Source organism: Equus przewalskii, chromosome 19 (assembly GCF_037783145.1).
Source record: "Equus przewalskii isolate Varuska chromosome 19, EquPr2, whole genome shotgun sequence".
Classification (NCBI taxonomy): domain Eukaryota; kingdom Metazoa; phylum Chordata; class Mammalia; order Perissodactyla; family Equidae; genus Equus; species Equus przewalskii.
In genome coordinates this window covers 32,504,892-32,525,135 of record NC_091849.1, presented here as the reverse complement: position 1 = coordinate 32,525,135, position 20,244 = coordinate 32,504,892, and the positions used below count along the sequence as shown (strand labels likewise).

At 38.8% G+C, this 20,244-nt stretch overlaps 1 protein-coding gene across 1 annotated transcript in view; it reads left to right on the top strand.

Annotated features, from left to right (window-relative positions):
• TSBP1 (testis expressed basic protein 1) overlaps nucleotides 1–20,244 on the top strand; it is a 69,438-nt gene that overhangs the window by 18,540 nt on the left and 30,654 nt on the right. The window contains exons 9-21 of the mRNA XM_070583905.1: nucleotides 6,607–6,645; nucleotides 7,192–7,212; nucleotides 8,940–8,960; nucleotides 9,710–9,730; nucleotides 10,319–10,339; nucleotides 10,930–10,950; nucleotides 13,610–13,630; nucleotides 14,174–14,194; nucleotides 16,153–16,173; nucleotides 16,771–16,788; nucleotides 18,423–18,446; nucleotides 18,928–18,948; nucleotides 19,554–19,574. Coding sequence (XP_070440006.1) covers nucleotides 6,607–6,645; nucleotides 7,192–7,212; nucleotides 8,940–8,960; nucleotides 9,710–9,730; nucleotides 10,319–10,339; nucleotides 10,930–10,950; nucleotides 13,610–13,630; nucleotides 14,174–14,194; nucleotides 16,153–16,173; nucleotides 16,771–16,788; nucleotides 18,423–18,446; nucleotides 18,928–18,948; nucleotides 19,554–19,574 — 291 coding nt within the window. The remainder of the gene's footprint in view (nucleotides 1–6,606; nucleotides 6,646–7,191; nucleotides 7,213–8,939; nucleotides 8,961–9,709; nucleotides 9,731–10,318; nucleotides 10,340–10,929; nucleotides 10,951–13,609; nucleotides 13,631–14,173; nucleotides 14,195–16,152; nucleotides 16,174–16,770; nucleotides 16,789–18,422; nucleotides 18,447–18,927; nucleotides 18,949–19,553; nucleotides 19,575–20,244) is intronic.

Here is a 20,244-nt window from a genome sequence, read left to right as displayed (position 1 = left end):
ATACCACATCTTCTTTAGCCATTCAGCTGTTTTTGGGCACTTAGGTGGCTTCCAAGTCTTCGCTATTGTAAATATTGTTGCAATGAACATAGGGGTGCATATATCTTTTCAAATTAGTGTTTATATTCTTTGTATAAATACCCAAAAGTGGAATGGCTAGATCATATGGGATTTCTATTTTTAATTTTTTGAGAAATTTCATACTGTCTTCCATAGTAGCTGTACCAATTTACATTCACACCAGCAGTGATTGAGGGTTCCCTTTTCTCCACATCGCTTCCAACACTTCCTATACATTGTCTTTTTAATAATAGCCATTTTGATGAGTGTGAGATGATATCTCATTGTAGTTTTGCTTTGCATTTCCCTAACAATTAGTGATGTTGAACATCTTTTCATATGCCTGTTGGCCATCTGTATATCTCCTTGGAAAAATATCTGTTCATATCCTATGCCCATTTTTTTATCAGGTTGTTCATTTTTTGTTGTTGAGTTGCATGAGTTCTTCACATATTTTGGAAATTAATCCCTTATCACATATACGATTTGCAAATATTTTCTTCCAGTTTTGGAGTTGTCTTTTCATTTTGTTCATGATTTCCATGGCCATGTAGAAGCTTTTTAGTTTGATGTGGCCCCATTGTTTATTTTTTCTTTTTCTTGCCTGAGGAGACATGATATTCAAAAAGATACTGCTAAGACTGATGTTGAAGAGCATACAACAATGTTTTCTTCTAGAAGTTTTATGGGTTTAGATCTTACACTCAAGTCTTTGATCCATTTTGAGTTAATTTATGTGTATGGTGTAAGATAATGGTCTACTTTCATTGTTTTGGAAGTGGCTGTCCAGTTTTCCCAACATTATTTATCCAAGAGACTTTTCTTTATCCATTGTATGTTCTTGGCCCCTTTGTCAAAAATTAGCTGTCCAGGGGCTGGCCCCATGGCCAAGTGGTTAAGTTTGCGCGCTCTGCTGCAGGCGGCCCAGTGTTTCCTTGGTTCGAGTCCTGGGCGTGGACATGGCACTGCTCATCGAGCCACGCTGAGGCAGCGTCCCACATGCCACAACTGGAGGGACCCACAGCGGAGAATATACAACTACGTACAGGGGGGCTTTGGGGAGAAAAAAGGAAAAAAATAAAATCTTTAAAAAAAATAAAATTAGCTGTCCAGGGGCTAGTCTCGTGGCCTAGTGGTTAAGATCGGCATGTTCTGCTTTGACAGTCAGGGTTCAGTTCCTGGGTATGGACCTACACCATTTGTTGGCAGCCATGAAATTGTAATCTTGGTTTCTGTTTCTGCTAGTTTGTTGTTAGTGTATAGAAATGTGACTGATTTTTATATGTTGATTTGTACCCTGCAACTTTACTATGTTTGTTAATTATTTCTAATAGTTTTTTGATGGATTCTTTAGGGTTTTCTATATATAGAAACATGTCATCTGCAAATAGTGACAGTTATACATCTTCCTCTCTAATTTATATACCTTTTATTTCTTTTTCTTGCCTAATTGCTCTGGCTAGAACTTCTGATACTATGTTAAATAAGAATGAAGAGTGGGTATCCTTGTCTTGTTCTTGTTCTTAGAGGAACAGCTTTCTGTTTTTCACCACTGAGCATGATGTTGGCTGTGGGTTTGTCATATATGGACTTTATTATCTTGAGGTACTTTCCTTCTGTACCCATTTCTTTGAGAATTTTCATCATAAATGGATGTTGAATCTTGTCAGATTCTTTCTCTGCATCTATTGAGATGATCATATGATTTTTGTTATTTTGTTAATGTGGTGTATCACATTAATTGATTAGCAGATGTTGAACCATCCCTGCATCCCTGGAACAAATCCTACTTGATCATAATGTATGATCCTTTTAATGTATTGTTGTATTCAATTTGCTTATATTTTGTTGACAATTTTTGCATCTATGTCATCAGTGATATTGGACTATAATTTTCTTTTTTGTTTTGCCCTTGTCTGGTTTTGGTATCTGGGTGATATTGGCCTTGTAAAATGAGTTAGAAAGTGTCCTGTATTCTTCAATTTTTTGGAAGAGTTTGAGAAGGATTAGTATTAAATCTTCTTTGAGTGTTTGTTATAACTCACCAGAGAAGCTATTTGGTCCTGGACTTTTGTTTTCGGGGAGATTTTTGATTACTGTTTCAATCTATTTGCTTGTAATTGTTACCAAATTGAAGTAGTTGTAGTTTTTTTTGTTTTTTGGTGGTTGTTGAGGAATATTTGCCCTGAGCTATTTCTTCTTGATTCAGTTTTGGGAGGTTGTATGATTCTAAAAATTTATCCATTTTTCTAGGTTATCAAGTTTGCTGGTGCATAGCTTTTCATAGTATTCTCTTATAGTCCTTTCTATTTCTGTGGTATCTGTTGTAATTTCTCTTTCATTTCTGATTTTATTTATTTGAGCCTTTTTTCTTTTTTTCTTAGTGAGTCTAGCTAAGGGTTTGTAAATTTTATTTATCTTTTCAAAGAAGCAGCTCTTAGTTTCATTGATCCTGTTGTTTTTTTAGTCTCTATTTCATTTATTTCTGCTTGGATTTTTATTATTTCCTTCCTTCCTACTTACTTTGGAATTTGTTTGTTCTTCTTTTTCTAGTTCTTTTAGATGTATTGTGAGACTGCTTATTTGAGATGTTTTTGTTTCTTAAGATGGGCCTGTATTACCATATACTTCCCTCTTAGTACCACTTCTTCTGCATTCCATAGATTTTGGTATGTTGTGTTTTCACTTTCATTTGTCTCCAGATATTTTTTGGTTTCTCCTTTGATTTCTTCAATGATCCAACAGTTGTTCAGTTAGTATGCTGTTTAGTCTTCACATATTTGTGACTTTTCCAGTTTTCTTCTTGTAGTTGATTTCTAGTTTCCCACCATTGTGGTCAGAAAAGATGCTTGATATGATGCCAATCTTCTTAAATTTACTGAGACTTGTTTTGTTTCCCAACACGTGGTCTATCTTTGAGAATGTTGCATGTGCACTTGAGAAGAATGTGTATTCTGCTGCTTTTGGATGGAATATTCTATACATAACTGTCAAGTCCATTCAGTCTAGTGTTTCATTTAAGGCCAATATTTCCTTGTTGACTCTGTCTACATAATCTATCCATTGATGTTAGTGGGGTATTAAAGTCCCCTACTATTATTGTGTTGCTGTCAATTTTTCCCTTTAGGTCTGTTAATAGTTGCTTTATGTACTTTGGTGCTCCTATGTTAGGTGCATATGTATTAATAAATGTTATGCCTTCTTGGTGGAATGTCCCTTTTATCATTATTTAATGTCCACCTTTGTCTCTCTTTATCTTTTTGGCTCAAAGTCTATTTTGTTTAATATAAGTATAGCTACACCTTCTTTCTTTGCTTGCCATTTGCTTTAAGTATCACCTTCTATCCTTTCATTCTGAACCTATGTTTGTCGTTGGAGCTGAGAGGGTCTTCGGGAGGCAGCATATTGTTGGGTCTTATCATTTAACCCATCCAGCCACTCTGTGTTGTTTGATTGGTGAACTCAATCCATTCATATTTAGAGTAATTAGTGATATATGAGGGGCTAATATTTTCATTTTATCTTTTTTTTCTGATTATTCTATATTTCCATTGTCTGTTTTTCTTGTGTTTCTGTCTCCCATTTCAGTTTGGTGGCTTTCTGTGACGTGTTTCTCATTTTCCTCTTTTTTTACGTTTTGTGACTCTGCACTGACTTTTTTTATGGTGGTTACCATGAGGTTTGTATAAAAGATCTCATAGATGAGACAGTCCTTTTTCTGCTGATAGCATCTTATCCCCATTTGTCTATGCAGATTCCATCCTTTTCCTCTTCCTCTTCTGCTTTTGTTATCAAAAATCATCCCTGTTTGTATTGTGAGTTTGTTACCAAATTGAAGTAGTTGTAGTTTTTTTGTTTTTTGGTGGTTGTTGAGGAATATTTGCCCTGACCTAATATCTGTTGCCAATCTTCCTCTTTTTGCTTGAAGAAGATTTACCCTGAGCTAACAACTGTGCCAATCTTCCTCTACTTTGTATGTGGGTTGCTGCCACAGTATGGCTGATGAGTGGTGTAAGTCCACACCCAGAATCTGAAGCTGCAAATCCAGGCTACCAAAGCAAAGTGCACCAAACTTAACCACTATGCCATGGGGCCAGCCCATGAAGTAGTCACAGTTATTTTTGATGCTTTCTTTCCTTTTAGCCTTTATGTTAATAATTACATGTTTACTAATATATTCTGATAGAGTTGCAATTTTCTGATTCTGCCTATTTACTGCCTTGCTCAAAGTTTTGTATACCTCTGCCTTTTTGTTTCAGATAGGAGGGCTCCTTTTAACATTTCTTGTAAGGCAGGTCCAGTGGCAATGAACTCCCTTAGCTTTTGTTTGTCTGAGAAAGTCTTTATTTCTCCTTTATATTTGAAAGATAACTTTGTTGAATAGAGTATTCTTGGCCGATAGCTTTTATCTTTCAATAATTTGAATATATCATTCCACTCCCTCCTAGCCTATAGAGTTTCTGTTGAGAAATCCACTGATAGCTTAAAGAGAGTTCTTTTGTAAGTTATTTTCTTCTCTTTGGCCACCCTTAATATTCTTTCTTTGTCATTGACTTTTGATAGTTTTAATATAATATTCCTGGAGAAAGTCTTTTTGCATTGAGATAATTAGGTGTTTTATTAGTTTCATGTACTTGTATATCTAGTTCATTCTTCAGGTTTGGGAAGTTCTCAACTATTATTTCTTTAAATAATCTCTCTGCTCCTTTCTCCCTCTCTTCTCCTTCTGGGACACTCATTATCCTTATGTTTCTTTTCCTAATTGAATCCGATATTTCTCATAGAATTTCTCCATTTTTTTAAATCTTAGTTCTCTCTCCTATTCCCCCAAATCATTTCTAGATTTCTACCTTCAGGTTCACTAATTCTCTCTTCCACACAGTCTGCTCTATTTCCAATGTTTTCTACTGTATTCTTCTTTTCATTTATTGACTTCTTCAGCTCCATAATATCTATTTGGTTCTTTTTTAGAGTTTCAACCTTTTTTGTAAAGTACCTCTTCTGGTCATCAATTTTATTCTTGAGCTCATTGAACTGTCTTTCTGAGTTTTCTTGTAGCTCATTGAGTTTCTTCATGACAGCTATTTTGAATTCTCTGTCAGTTACATCACAATCTTCTATGACTTCAAGTTTGGTTTCTGGAGAGTTGTCATTTTCTTTTTCTCTTACTGTGTTATTGTAGTTCTTCATGGTGCTTGATGAATTGTTCCTCTGCTGGTGCATTTGTGGTAGCAAAACCTTTCTTATCTGAGTAAGGCTTTGGTTACTTTGATTCTGAGCTGCTTCTGGTTGTATTTGAGAGCCTGCACTTTCCACCCTCCACTGCCTCTGCCAGAGGTGTTATCAGTGCCCTCTTTAGGCAGCTTCTGCCTCTGAGGTTGCTGGTGCCTTGCTGCTTACAATGTCACTGCAGTAGTGGGTGTTGCTACTGGGGTAACCAGGCTGCAAGCACCTCCACTTCTGGGGTTGCCTTGGTCTTGTGTCCCCCTACTGCAGTAGGAAGATGGGGAGAGTAGGGCAGGAGCTAGGGTCACAAGCACTTCTGCCACATCGAGGTTTGTTGGGTCTGCAGATGCCCCTGCTATGGGTAGAGGGGCTAAAGTTGCCAGAGCCTCTTCAGCTGGGGGAAGACTTGGGCCATGGGCCCCACTGTCACTGTTACCTGTTCCTCTGTGGGCTCTCCATGGGCTCAGGTACTGCTGCTGCATGTGCTGCCTGCATTGCTGCTCCCGAGTTATCTGGGGGTGCTGGCAGTACTGTTGCCAGGGGTGCTGTGTTCTCGAGTATTGCCACCACTGCCAGGGGCCTGGAGTCTTGTATGTAGCCTCTACTGCTGGTAGGGCTGCCACTGGAGGCTGGGTCATGGGTACTGCTATGGCTCCTGAAGGCTCAGGTCGCAGGCACCACCCACCATTGCTGGTGGAGGGAGAGAGGTTGAGCTGCAAGTGCTGTTGTGGCTTCTGAAGCCTCTGGTCTGAGGCACTGGCCTAATTCCTGGAATCTCAGGTCCTGGGCACTGCTGTTACTGCCAGGGGCATTGGGATCTTGTATGCAACCCCTGCTGCTGGAAGGCCCAGTGTCAGAGGTGCCACCACTGAGGCAGGAGACTGGGTCACAGGTGCCACTGTGTTTCCTGAAGCCTGAGGTTGCAGGCACCATCCTCCACTGCTGGGGGAGGGGGAGGGGCTGAACCACAAGTGGTGCTGCTCCTATGGCAGCCCCTGGTCTCCAGGGCTGGTGCACTTTTTGAAACCTCAGGTCATGAGCGCCACTGCTGCAGCCCGGGGTATCCGAGTCTTGGATGCAGCCTCCACTGCTGGAAGGGCCAGTGTTGGAGGCTCCACTACAAGGGGAGGGGACAGGGTTGGGTCACCGGTATGTCATGGTTCCCAATATAATTGCTTATATTCCATGCCCTCTAAAAGTCTACATCTAAATATTATATTTGTCAATTTTCCTTCTTTTTCTTTCTTTCTTTTTTTTTTTTTTTTTTTTTTGGCTTAAACAACAAACATTTCTCACAGTTCTTGTCAATTTCCATTACAGGTGATACAAAAGGCTTCAAAGTAACTCCAGAACCTTTATGTAAGTTTCTCCTATTTCTCAACTCAGTTCTTTCTGCTCTTCTACAAAGTGCCTACTACTGGGGAGCTGAGGGGGGATGAGGAGGCACACAAAGATGGAGGAAAGGAGAACAACAACTCACTATTTTGCTGTTCTCCTTTTCCTTCACCAGGGTAAGGAATTTTAGGCTGATTTTAGGATCCCCCTAAGTAACTGATGATTTTCTTATTTAGTAAAGTGGGAAACTCTGCTAATAAGAAAATAATTAATTATTTAATTAAAACGTGAAAGAAAAATCTTGGAGTTGGATGAAGTTGTTTACCAAAAACTAACAAACTTCTAGAAGGATTTGGCAGTAAGAACATAGTAAAAATCGAGAACAAGAAAAATAATCACAATGTATGATCTTATCAGTCTCCTAGGGTAAAAAGGAGAAAATACAGACTTACTTTCGTCACTATCTTCCATGTAAACCTAATATGTAATATGCTTGACCTGAGACTCCCTGAGATGTACATCCTTCAGTCATGCTCCCTCTAAAGTTACTTGTCTGTGTTTGTATTTTAGCTGGCACTGCAGGACCCATAAGTAAGTTCTTTGTCTGTGCTTTAATTGTCACGTGCTTTGCTTTACTACACTGTTAGAATATGTAAGACATTCCCATTCCTGGATGTTTCTATTTCCTCCTTGCAGTAACTGTCAGTACTTGTCTCCTTCTTTATTCCCTATTCTTATCTTAATAAGCTGGGTACCTCTGTAAGGAAGTACTATCACTTTTAAATTTTCTCAAAATCTTGAGATTTAACGGCAAAAGGAAAAATATTAAGAACAAGAGTGTTAGAGAGAAAAGTGGGAAGGTATCTTGCTAGAAATTCCAGTAACACACAGCGGAAGAGGGCAGTGAGTCCCAGCTCACTGACTGAGGGTCCCCAGTCTATCACTGATGGTTGTGTGGAATATATATGTCCTGCTATGAACAAAGAATAAGTCTGGAAGAAGTGTCCACTTAGCATTTTAAATGACATTACAACAAACATCTCCAGCAGAAGCACTGGGAGGGAATAAAGTGTGGGGGATGAATAAGAGGTAGCTGATTTAAAAAAGAAAAAAAAATGGTAAGTGGAAACAGTGACATATAAACGCTCTGAGATTTTACCAGTCCTTTATGTGCTTGCTGTTTAAAGTGGGTCCAAGGACCTGCGTCAGCGTCACCTCGGAGTTTGGTAGAAATGCGGAATCTCAGCCTAATGCACATCCCCAGAGATTACTAAATCAGAATCTGCATTTTAGCAAGATTTCCGGTGGTTGATGTGCACATTAAAGTTCAGAAGCATTGCCCTGCAGGATTTCAATCCTCTGCACTTGGGGAAAAAAAAGATTGAATGTGCTTGATCTAAGTTTATCCAGCTCCTCCATCCCTGCAGATTCTCCACATGAAGAGTAGCCTTAAAGCCAAAGACAAGAAAGATGAAACTCACCAAGGCTTAATTCATTTCTTAACACATTTCTATCCATCAGTCCTGAGGATGTTCAGAGCTTGATCTCCTGGGATAGGGTCACCCCTGAAGAAAACAGGAAGAAGAATGATTTGAGGGTTAGGGATCATAAAAAATCATACCCTGTGTCTACTCCTCCTGGAGCATTTATACACATGGAACATGACGAAAACAATCAAAAGTCAAACTTTAAGAGTAAACGCTGGGGAGGTGTCGCAAAAGCTCATGTAGCCTAAGAGGTATAGAGCGGTGTGTGATGTGTGTGTGTGCGTTCGTAAAGAAGGAGAAGGCTGTTATTGCCAAGTATGTGGCTCTAGTGCCTCAATTCCTTTATCCACTGACTGTACCTGTGAATGTCTTGAGTCTATCTAGCAGTTTCTGTTCTCTCTTATACTAAGATATTGCAGACCAAGTTACTCAGTTGAATAAGGAAGCCAAGGCCACCCACGGAGACAGAAATTTCCACTGCCTCCTTCAAAGGTAAGGCTACAGACTAGCTCAACAAGCTCAAATTAGCCCAGGTGGGAGAAGGACAACGGCCTGTATAATCTACTGAGATACAAATAAGACACTCACCAGGGAAGGAACCCTGATCACTGCATCCCCACAGCTCCAGCTGTCAGATCTCAGCTAGTTACTAGGGTCCCCCAAGGTAAGGAATGAAGTATAAACTTTATTTGCTCCTCCATTGAAGTGGAAATTTTGCTCCTGGTGTCTACATTTCTGATGTTTTCCCAGAAATAATTTCAATGCAAAGTGTATTTTCCTATGCCAAAGAAGCACTCTAATTAGTTCTGTCTTGTTTTTCCCATATTTTAGCTGGAGCTATTGGACCCATAAGTGAGTTCCTTTTCTGTTCCCTAATTCTGACACTCTTTGGTCTTCCGTGGTATCTGGAACCCTCTCCTCACCCTATCTGTTTCCATTTCTATACCTGTAGGCTTTCCCACTCATGCTTCTTGATTGCATTTGAATCTCCTGACATCTCCTGATGCCCAAGCCATCAGAAAAAAAAATGCCCTGAATTGTTCACTGAGTATAAGACAAGGGGAAGCCAAATAACTCACATTTAAAATAATGACCAGCAAAAAATTCTCTGAATTATGATAAAAATAATCAAAACAATTATTTGTGGGCTTTTCCTGAACTGGGGAAGAGCTATAAGAAGAACAGTAGAAGGCAAAAAGAATAAGCATGATAAAGACAAAGGAAGAGGTGGTGATGAAAAAAGATAACGGAACGAACATCCCACCTACCCCTAAAGAGTTTCAATGCTCTGAGACAGCTAAGGGGTAGACAGGAAAAGGAGGGAAAGAGAGGAGGGGTGGCAGCAAAGGAGAAGACCCCACAAGCTTCAGCCCAAGTTCTATATGTTCCCCTGTGCCGTGGATTTCTCATTTAAGATGAATGCTGAATGACTTGATCTGGTAGGAGGGTGAGGGGCTTCCATGCTAAAATTACCTACAGACCTGCAGTAGTAGTTCTACCTCTGGTTGAGTTGCTTCACGGTTTCTTTAGACATAATATTGGTGGTATGAGAATTCTGTTAATATCAAACCACACTGATTTCCCTCCTCTTTGTATTTCAGTGCAATTCACAGCACCTATTCGTAAGTATTAAGTTTGTTTCTCTACTCTGGTTCCCTTGATATCTGACCTACAAGGTCTTGAGGCCTGAGCTCCCCTGTTTTCTTGAGGCCACACATCTTGACACCCCTAGCATTCCTATTACACAGTTTCCAAAGAAGTTCTGCATGAGGTATAGAGACTGCAAATTCCGTGGGCTAAGATAAGAAAATAGAAAAGAAAGGGCCCTTTTAGTAGCAGTCATAATGCCCTGTCAGCGAGGGAAGGTTCACTTTTCTAATAAACAATAAATCCCCAAGGGAATCAGAAAAACAAAAGAAAAATGTAAGAAAAAAAATAGAGACATTACAAATTAGTATGGATTGAGTCTTTCCCAATTCTCTAAAGGTTTTCAATCATCACTGAAAATAAGGGGAGGCCTCCATTCCTGTAAGTCCCCTATATTGTGCAACAAGGAGCCTACCATAGGACTGCTATACAGGGAACGCTTGATCTTCTTAGGGTTCCCATTTATGATACTCCCCTAGAGTGAATGTTGAGCAATGATGAGTATTCTCGTCACAGTGGTGAAGTATACTGATCTCTCTCTCTCTCTCCAATCTGTTTCTCAGCTGGAGCTACTGGACCTATCAGTAAGTTTGCTGATTTTCTACTGTGGAGCATTTCAATTTCCCTGGATTCTATGTTGGGATTTCAGGAGTTTAGGGTCCACATTTTCTTGGCCTTTTGGTTTTCTTCTACCGAGCATTTCAGTAAGTCATTAATGATCCTGTGAATGTACATTCTACTGATAAACACAAACTACACAGTGGAAGACAAACTCTTGTAGGTTACCAATGGCTTATCAACATCACACAAAGGGCTTCTGAAAACAGTAAGTGGAAAGAAGTGAAATAATGAGAGAAAGAAAGAAAAGAAAGTTTAAGTGGGAAGGATTTTTCAAATCCTCTACAGGGGTTTAAATGGATCAAAGGAGTGACCTCTACTTAGTACTTTTGCTACTTACCCTCTTGGTGGATCCATTAGATGAGCAGGCCCTTATATGTAGTAGATTGTTTTAACATCCCAGCAAGAAAGTCAATTGTAGCTGACTCCAAGTTTAGTGGTACAGATTCTTACTGGGAAAAGCATATAAATGAGAACTATGGTCTCCAGAGTCTGAAAGCACCTACTGATTTCTTTTACTTCTTTTCTCATTTCTTTCTTTCTTTCTTTTTTTCAGAGCTTTCTCAGAAAACCATTGGTAAGTCAGCTGAGTCTCAATTATAATGCCTTATGGTCCTTTACAATGCTTACAACATCAATCTAGTTTTATTTCAATGATTTGTGCCCATGGATCAAGTGTTTCCACTGCCTCATTATCCCATCCAGAATTCCCAGAAGTTGGGTTCACCAAGGTTTTGCAATAAAAAAATATTAACTATGAAGCTGAAATATAAAGTGAAAAAAATGCCCCCCCTCCTCCACCCAAGGATGGTCCTTTCTGAGCTGTTCCCACTTATATATATAATCTAGCTCTTTAGAACCAATATATAATAAAGATTTAAAGCACAGAACCTAAACTTCTTGGTTTCTGTGCAAATAATCTTTCATTATTAGATTATCTTCATTGGGTAAAATAATCCAAATTTTAAGTTTATTTTCATTTCTAATTGCTCTGGAAAATTCTCTCTAGGACAGTTATGTTCCATTTTAGCCAACTTTTAGCAACTTGCCCTATTGCGTTTTTCCACGGAAATAACATAAATAACGGCTAGGTTCCAAGATACAACTGTCCGTAATTACATCTTCATAAACTAAGAGCAAGTAGTTACAGCTCACACATTGGGTTATAGTATTCCTAACAAAAATTAAGAATTTTTTAAATTATAAACTATAGAAATATGAGTTGATGTTCCCCTATATTCATCTGACAGAATGAATTTATACCTAGTCACATTCTTTGAGTGATTCCTATAATGTCTTACAGTTTTTCTAATTTTCACATGCATTATTTTGTTGGATCTACACAAAATTCCAATGGTAGTGGGTAAAGCAGGTACTATACTCATCTTTAGAGATGAAGAAACTGAGGCTCAGGAGTCATTTCTCAGAAAAATAAGGAGGGTTTTATTAGTTAATAATGAAGTTAGGACTGAAGTTTTGCTGACTCTTAGTTGAGTTCTTTCTGCTAACATTTTGGTTCTTATAATGGGTTATTAGCAACGAATAAAATGAGATTCTAATGCTATAAGTCAGAGGGAAAAAAGGCCTTTGGGGAGAGGAAGTAAGAGAAAATGCAATACAAAGAGTAAAAGAGAGAGAAGGAAGATATAAGTTAAGGAGAGAAAAACAGAGGAAAATAAAAAGAGAACAAAAGTAGGAAGAAAATTGGAAGGAGAAAGAGTAAGTGAAATGGCAGATTAGAGAAGAAAGAAGAATAAATGAATGTAACTAAAGCTGATAAAGAGAAGAAAAGGAAGGGTTCAAGGAGTCACAAATTAAGAGTGGGAAAAGGGGAAGAAATATAGGAAAACTGAAAAAACTAAATAAAATTTGAAATGGTCATCTGTCCAAGGATTTAGTGGCTTATACCAAGAGAGCAGGTGTCCTAGGAGTTCTACTTCAGGATCAAGGGCACTTTTTCATAGATACAGTCAAAGCAAATATTAAATTACTTTTGTAAGACACCTAAATTTCTAGCTTGTCTATGGCTCATAGCCCAGGATATACAGAACTGGTAAGGCACCTTCTAGCTTTTTTACACAGAAAAAAAAATTCAAAGTTAAAGGTTTAGGGCTTATGGGTCAGAACTGGGATATTTCCCATCATGAGTGCCATGCAGTCAGGGGCTGTGGAGGAGAAAGATACCACAATGCTGACTGAGAGGAGGGGTGGTCTTTTCAGATTCAATTAACCATGCAGACTCACATGATTATCATAGCCCTCACCTGGCATCAGTCTACTTAGTAGGGCTTAAAGCAGGAAACACAGCTTGCCAGCAGGGCAGTATTAGCCAGCCCTCTTCTGTGGGAGTAGTCCTGGCAGTGGTCTCTGCAGGTGTCCACAGAGCCACCCAGGAACTATTCTCTTCAGCCTCCCATTGGCTGAGGATGGGAGCTGCCCCGGCTTAGGAGCCCCAAGAACCAAAATTTGCTGTAAGAACTCCCTGTATATAACCTGCAGGGATCTCAGAAGGAACATGCCGAAACTATAAACATGGTCACTACACTCAGGGAAGCCAAGCCCATGGCTTTCTAACAGGTATTTATAGTTCTCCCGGTTCAGATGCAGTTTACCAACCAAGGATCATTCTTATGTAAAAGCAGTGTTGCCAAGTAACATAGCAGGTCTACAATCTTTATCAGGTCACCAGAGGATCAGAGCTAAAAAAAACAAGTGAAGGCTAAGTTCTTGTTAAAACCTGAAGGTTTTGTTGACCTCTGCCCATGGGCACTAAAGCTAATCAAAGCAGCAGTTGCAGCTCTGTCTTCCCCAATAAGCTGGAAGCTGTGAGAAGACTGGATCTTTATCTCCTACCCTAATGCCTACCTCTGGAACATAATAGTTGGTCAGAAATAAAGATTTTAGTACAAGGGTGGTCCCGTGAAAAAGCGGTATCTTCCATTGTTACTGAGAAGAAAGGTAAGTATAAAATTTAAACTTCCCCTAATGTCTCCTAGGTTGACAAGGATCCTAGAGAAACCCTCACCTGAGGCTGAAATATTGCAATATAAGCTAAATATCTCTTTTCCTCTGTAGTTAACATAGCTGGATTAGTTCTCCCTAATGATCTCACTACTGATATCACTTCCTCTCCTCTACTCTACCTCGCAAAGCCCCACCCCTAAAATAAAATTAAAGAAAAATTTGTTCTTCATCTGAACACCCATACTAATATGCCAATTTGGATTTATTTTTAGTGCAAACTCCAGGACCTATTGGTAAGTTGCCTGTATATATATATATATATATCTCAACTCTTATATACTCAAATTCATAATAAATAGTATAACATTTTTCTTATAGTGACTATAGTGGTTTGTCAATAATCATTAGAAGAACATCCCAAAGTAAAGATGCAACAGAGAGAATCTGGGGAAGGATATAAGAAACGAGGAAGAAGACAAAACAAAGATAGCTGAGAGAGTGAAACAAAAGTGAGATGAGGGAAGAAAAGACAGAGGAAGATGGAGAGAAAGGAACACATTTAAAATTTCACCTCAAGCACCTATAGTGAGAGGCAAGAATAAAGTGGTTATCCTTCCAACTAAAACAGGGTTACAAGTCTCCTAGAGGAAGATCTGATTCTTATGGAGAATTTATACTGTCCAGCAGCAGTGCAATAAAAAGTATTTAATCCTGAAAACTGGAATTTAGTAATTCCTGGGAAACCATTTTCACTGGTCTCCTTTGGAAATCATCAATGGTACATGTGTTTTTCATGTTCAACAACCACAATAATTTATGTTTGTTTTTATTTTTAGTACAATATACTGGACCCAGTGGTAAGTCCCTTATCTGGTTCTTTCCCCTGGTATTCTTTGATCTTCTACAGTGTCTAGAGAGCCTATTCCCTGTCCTAAATGTATCTATTGCCATAAGAACAATGGTTTTAGACATCTTTTCATGCTTCCCAGTTTCCACTTGCTGAGAATTCTCCAGGATTATTTTTTTTAAAGAAAAAGAATAAGAAAATTCCCCCAGATATGGTCCTGATGGCTTCTATAACAATATTGGACTTTCTAAAGTAACAAAGAAAGAATAAAAGCAGTTTTCCAGTTCTGAAGTGCTTTGTAGTTTATAAAGGGTCTGCTCAAAGATAATGGAACTAACATATAGAAAATGAAAAAAGGAAGGCAAATTTAAAAACTAAATGTAAAAGAGAGAAAATAAATCAAATTTAAATAGACTGAGGTCTCAACAATCTTCTTCCCAGTTTCCTGGGGGAAGTCTACCAAGGCATACTACTCAGGATCCAGTCTACCCGGAGTTCCTCAGTCTTCTCTCTCAACTCTCAAGGCCATTCTCTTTCCTCATGTCCTCTCCTGCCCCCTTGCCCCAAACACCCCTCAACACAAACACACACACACATACACACACACACGCACACACACACAGAGCTTCAGGGAACAGGATATGACAGTAGTTGGGCTGCAATTACAGGAATTGGCAGAAGCATCAGGCAACTACAAACCGTAAGGGGGAGAGAGTGAAGGGAGAGCTCATACTGTGACTAGGTAGGGCAAAGCTAGTGTCAAAACCAACTGTAGGTCACAGGAAATTCTGAATCTGGAAATTAAGTGATAGCGTTCCAAAGTTTAAGCCAAACAGGAGGAAATTATCAGAAGGCAAGTCAGGTGTACTCAAACATTCCTTCAACTAGCTGAATTCCTACTATGTATCAGAAACTGAGCTGAGCACTGGGGATAAATTCATGAATAAGAAAGAGAAGATGTATTTGGTCTCTGGTGCTGTGGAGTTTACAGTCCTACAAAATGTCTTGGGAAAAGGATCTCAAAATGTGAAGAGGGCAGGCAATCTCCCACACAATCATACTATGACCACTAAAACTGGATGTTGCCTGCCCTAAATGCTGGTTCTAAATACCCTTCTTATTGTGGATGAATATGAGCCATTATTTTATCGACTACTCCTCTAAATCAGGGTGGCCTTTCTCAGCAATCTTGATTATCACCAAGACTTACAGCCTTGGAAGTTCTCCTAATTCTTATAAGGGAAAATATGTAAGCCAGCTTACCTCAGAGGATCTCACTGTGGCTAAAGGAAGGGTCTCATCTGGCCCAAAATGCCCTAATAGCCACCATATGCCAGACAATCTATATGGGTACTTGGATTCCCTTTCCCTTCTTTTCTTCCCTGCTTACCTCCCTCTTTCCTATGTGTAAAGGTTTTAAAAATATAATAATGGATAAATGAAAATTATATTGCTACATTTATTCCTTCCTAGCTTTCCCCAAAATTACCAGTGATTTGGAAAGTGTGCAAAATGCACTGATTAATTTTTTTAAATTAACAATAACAAGGCTCCAAATGAGACTAGTAAAGAAGAGTGGGAAGAAAACTTTTGAAATCAATTGAAAGGTCAGGTAGGAAAGATTAGTGAAAATGAGAAAGACTAAAGTACACAGAAGTCCAAGTTTAAGATATTATGAACCTATAGAAGTGTTTCAAGCATTTACCATCCCTGAAAGGAATGGAAAGGTTGGATGAAGCCTCACCTTATGGCCCCTCTCCTGCCCCAGACCAGCAGAAACAAGCCTGAGGATGCGAAGCACAAGGGTAGGTGCTTAAGCCCAGACACTGCACTGAGCTAACAGGCAGGTTTTAGAGCTCCCTGCATCTTCTCTGAAGTTACCCTTTTTAAGCCCACCATGAGAGAACTGAGTTCTCTTGGTTCTACACACGCTGATTTCTCCTTTTTTTCCCTCCACTTTTCCACCAGCTGAAACTTCAGAAATGACCAGTAAGTTCCATGCCTGTTACGTTATTAGTTGCCTTCGGCTTCCTACATGATCTCAAATCCTTTGTTTCTGTCTTGTAGGTATAGAAATTCATGTTTCTCTGTCTGCTTCTTATTCTACTATCTAGCTGCCCCCAAGGAGTAAATGAATTGAGGGGAATACAAACCCCACTTAATAACCCAAAATGTAAAAATCAGAGGAAACTATCTGAAGTTTATTGTGACTTGCCAACAAGGGAGGGAGGATATTTGTATTAATGAATGAAAGCTTGCACATGATGGCAGAAATAGGGAGAAGAAAGGTGAAGGCAACACAGTTTACACTACCAGCCCCCTGTAGGATTTTAAGCAGCTACCAGTCACTGCCAAAAGGGAAGAGAGAAATCATCTCTCTTTCCTGCAGCCTCCCAGACTAAGCAGGAGGCAGAATCCCCCAAGGCATGATGGCGGTTGTATTCCCCAGCACAGTGCACTACAATATCTACAATGGTTTCATGCTCCCTCCATTGCCATTTCTGATAATCTCTCACGGAAGAGTAGCAGGAAAACTAGGCCCTCTTTCACCAGACTTCCGCACTGATTTCTCTCTTTGTTTTTCAGCTACAGGATACTCCTCTTGTAAGTTTGACTGTCTCCCTTCATGATGAAACTCAATCGTCTCCAGCAGTGTCTAACAGATCTTCTTGAATCAAAATTTATCCATCCACATTGAGATTGCAATAGCTAAAGCTCCTATTTCCTTGAACTGTTATTTTTCCATTACTCAAAATTCCACTGGGTTATTAATAAGTTTCTAGAATGTTCACCGAGTCATTTAAAAATTAAAGAGCACAGAAAAACTTTCTCCATGGTTTTAAAGATTGCCAATTAGGGTCTTTCCATACAGAAGGGAACAAAATGAGTGGGAGAAAAATATATAGATAATATTTTTGTTTTCCACTTGGGTCATCTATACAAGCAGTTAGCAAGTGTTTGTTTCTCTGCTGTGCATTTTCAAAGTCCAGCGATGTCTATTGGAACTAGAGTTCCAGTACAGGAACTTGAATTTTCTTAGCCTTTTGCTTCTCCGTTATCCAGAATTCCACCAGTTGATTATAAATTTTCTGGAAAATTCAAATGCCTCTAACCAGAAAAACTTTTCAAGCAGTTATATCACTAGGAAATTTGCCAAAAGGAAAAAATGAATAGGAGAGTAAACAGGAAGGGAGAAATAAGAAATCTCTCTGCTTGTTTTTCAATGGGATCAACTCTTCACACAATCACTAAGTCTGTGTGTTTATTTGATTCACTGCCACGGGGCTCGACTGATTTCTAGTGGGGTCCAAGAGTCTTTATCTGGCCATACTGGGATGCAAAGGGCTTGAGGTACATCTTGGTCTCTGCTATTTCATTATCAAAACCCATCTGGGTTATTAATGATGTACTGGAAAGTTGTAACACTACTGATTTAACTAAAGATGAAGAAGGGAGAAAAAAAGTTTTGCTTAGTTATAAAGACCACCAATAACAGACTGTCTACAGAAAAGAAAAAAATGATGGGAGAGAAAAAAGGGGATAAGAAATTTCTAAAACAGTTTTTCATTTGTACCTCCTGCCCTACCAGGTCTGTTTTTTCACCTTTGAATTCCAAGATACCTGAGGAAAATTTCCCTGACCTATAGAGATCTTAGGGACTTTAAGTTCCTATTTCCTTGACATCTTGCTTTCACTTTAACAATAATTCTCCAAGGTTTTCAATAATTTTATGGAAAAAATCAAACTCCGCTGACTTACATAAAAAATAAAATACAGAAGGGAAAGTTTTCCAGCAATTAAAAATGATATGTTACAAGGAACTTCACAAATTGAAAAAAAATGAACCTGGAAGAGAGGAAAAAGAGAGAGCAATTTTCTCTGTTCTGCTTTCCAGCTGGATCAATTCCACATGCTTTCAGTAAAGCTTCCCACGTTTCCTTCACTGTGGGGTCCTGTAACCTCTCCTTTCCCTGGCAGTGCTGGGATTTCTGGGCACAGGCTACATACTTCCTTAAGCATTTACCTTCCCATGGTCAAAATTCTATTGTTATTAATGATTTCTTGGAAATCACTAATTGTTCAAATTGTCGTGATTTATATTAAAAGTAAACAAAGACCAAAGGAACATTTCCCTTATCGTTATAATGACCTACCAAGAGGGAACTCTCTAAATAAAAAAGAAAAAAAATAGTGAGAGAGAAAAGGGTTGTAAAGATACTTCTCTGTTTGTCTTTCAGCTGGTCCACCTTCAACGCCTAGAGGTAAGTTCAGTCTTTCTCTACTGTTTCCTGTTGTTGTTATTGTTGTTCTCTACAAGACCTATGGACCTGTCACTGCTCTGCTCTTTTCTAACTCTTATGCAGCAATTTGAGACTCACAGCTCTCAGTTTCCTTTGCCTTCAGCTCATGCAGCTTCTCTCCCTATGAAATAAACTTACATTTACTTGATTTTAAACATATATTTACTTTGCACCTCCTCTGTGATAAGAACTATATAACTGCTTTAATTACATTATCCCATTTAATCCTCAAAGTAATTCCATTGATCTCTTTGTAAGGGCTAGGAAACTGAGACCACATACTTGCCCAAGAATGCATAATCATATAACCATAATTTGAATAAAGAGCTATGTGGCTCTATGAAGCTACCAGGCTTCTCTCCTACACGAATATGCCTTCTTAGAAAGAATCTTGTTCCTTTCAAACAAATATCCACTGATATCTAATCTGGTGTTTTTTTAGGTCTGCCTCTGGCACCCATGAGTAAGTATGACATCTGTTTCTCTACTTTGGTTCTCTTTGGTCTTCAAAGTCTGAAGGACTTTGTTCTGTTAAAGTGATCTGAATTTCTCATTGCTCTCTTGCTTCCTTATTACTCAGCTTTCCCTACATTACAAATAGTTTAAGAAAATACTGATTAAAAGAAGGACTAAGCTAGCATTTGTCCACAAAAACTGAAGAATATTATGAAATAACAGAGGTAGGCAAAATTTTTGAGAGCAGACAAGAAGTCTAAAATGATGTTTAAATGGAGAGAGAACTTGAGGGCTCCCTCAAAGATTACAGTGCTATCCAAAGGAAACAGAAAGATCCAGTGGTCTTTAGCTGGGACTATACCCAAAGTTGTTCAGGTCCAATAAATGAAGAGGGTCTTTAAGGAAACCGTGCCTTTGACTTCATCATCACATCTTCACTGCTTAATCTTACATCTAAGTTTACATTGCAATTACTCTATAGAGTTGTTTGGGATGCTTTCTTCTTATGCCCACCTAAGTCTTCCCATCACAGACACCAGCAGAATATATTAGATAATACTGTTTTTTCTATTTAAGAAAAATCACATGGATTTCTTTTTGCTTATTTTTTAGTGATTTCACAGAGAACCTCAAGTAAGTTCTTTACTTCTCAGCCTGTATATGTGAGACTTTTTCTGAGCTAAGGTATTTCTAAGGGCACAAAATCTTGAGACTCGTGTTTCTATATTTGTTTATTTCCACATTACCCAAAAGCTTCTAGGTTAGGACTGCAAGACAAACTTTTTGATTTATAACTGTAGGATTTCCCATTATTTCAGTTCTTAACTCATTTTCCCAGGTAACAGACACCAACAGCAACTCAATATTTAAGCCAGATGAAGCACCAACAATGGTGATATTTAATATAGAATTCATGAAGCCACCTTTCACACTACGTCCCAGTTTTCCCTAATTCAAATCTGGTTCTCATACCTATGTTACAAATGACTTTTATGCAACCCCAATATCCCTTGGGTTCCTCAGATTGAAATTAAATCACATTACTATTAAAACCCAAAATTCCTATCAAGGTAAAAAAATTCAGATGCCTACAGAGCCCAGACAGCTTACATAAATAAGGTTGGGTATACCCCTAGGAACTGTGGAGAATGGGAGGTCATGTACAGTCTAAAGAGGGTGGCTGCTGCTCAGTTCCAGCCAATTTCTCAGGCAAGAATGCAGATCTAGAGTTGCCAAAGCATCTCACTTAATCCAGATTTTAGGTAAAATTTCTCAATTTTTAAACATGACAGACATCTGGATC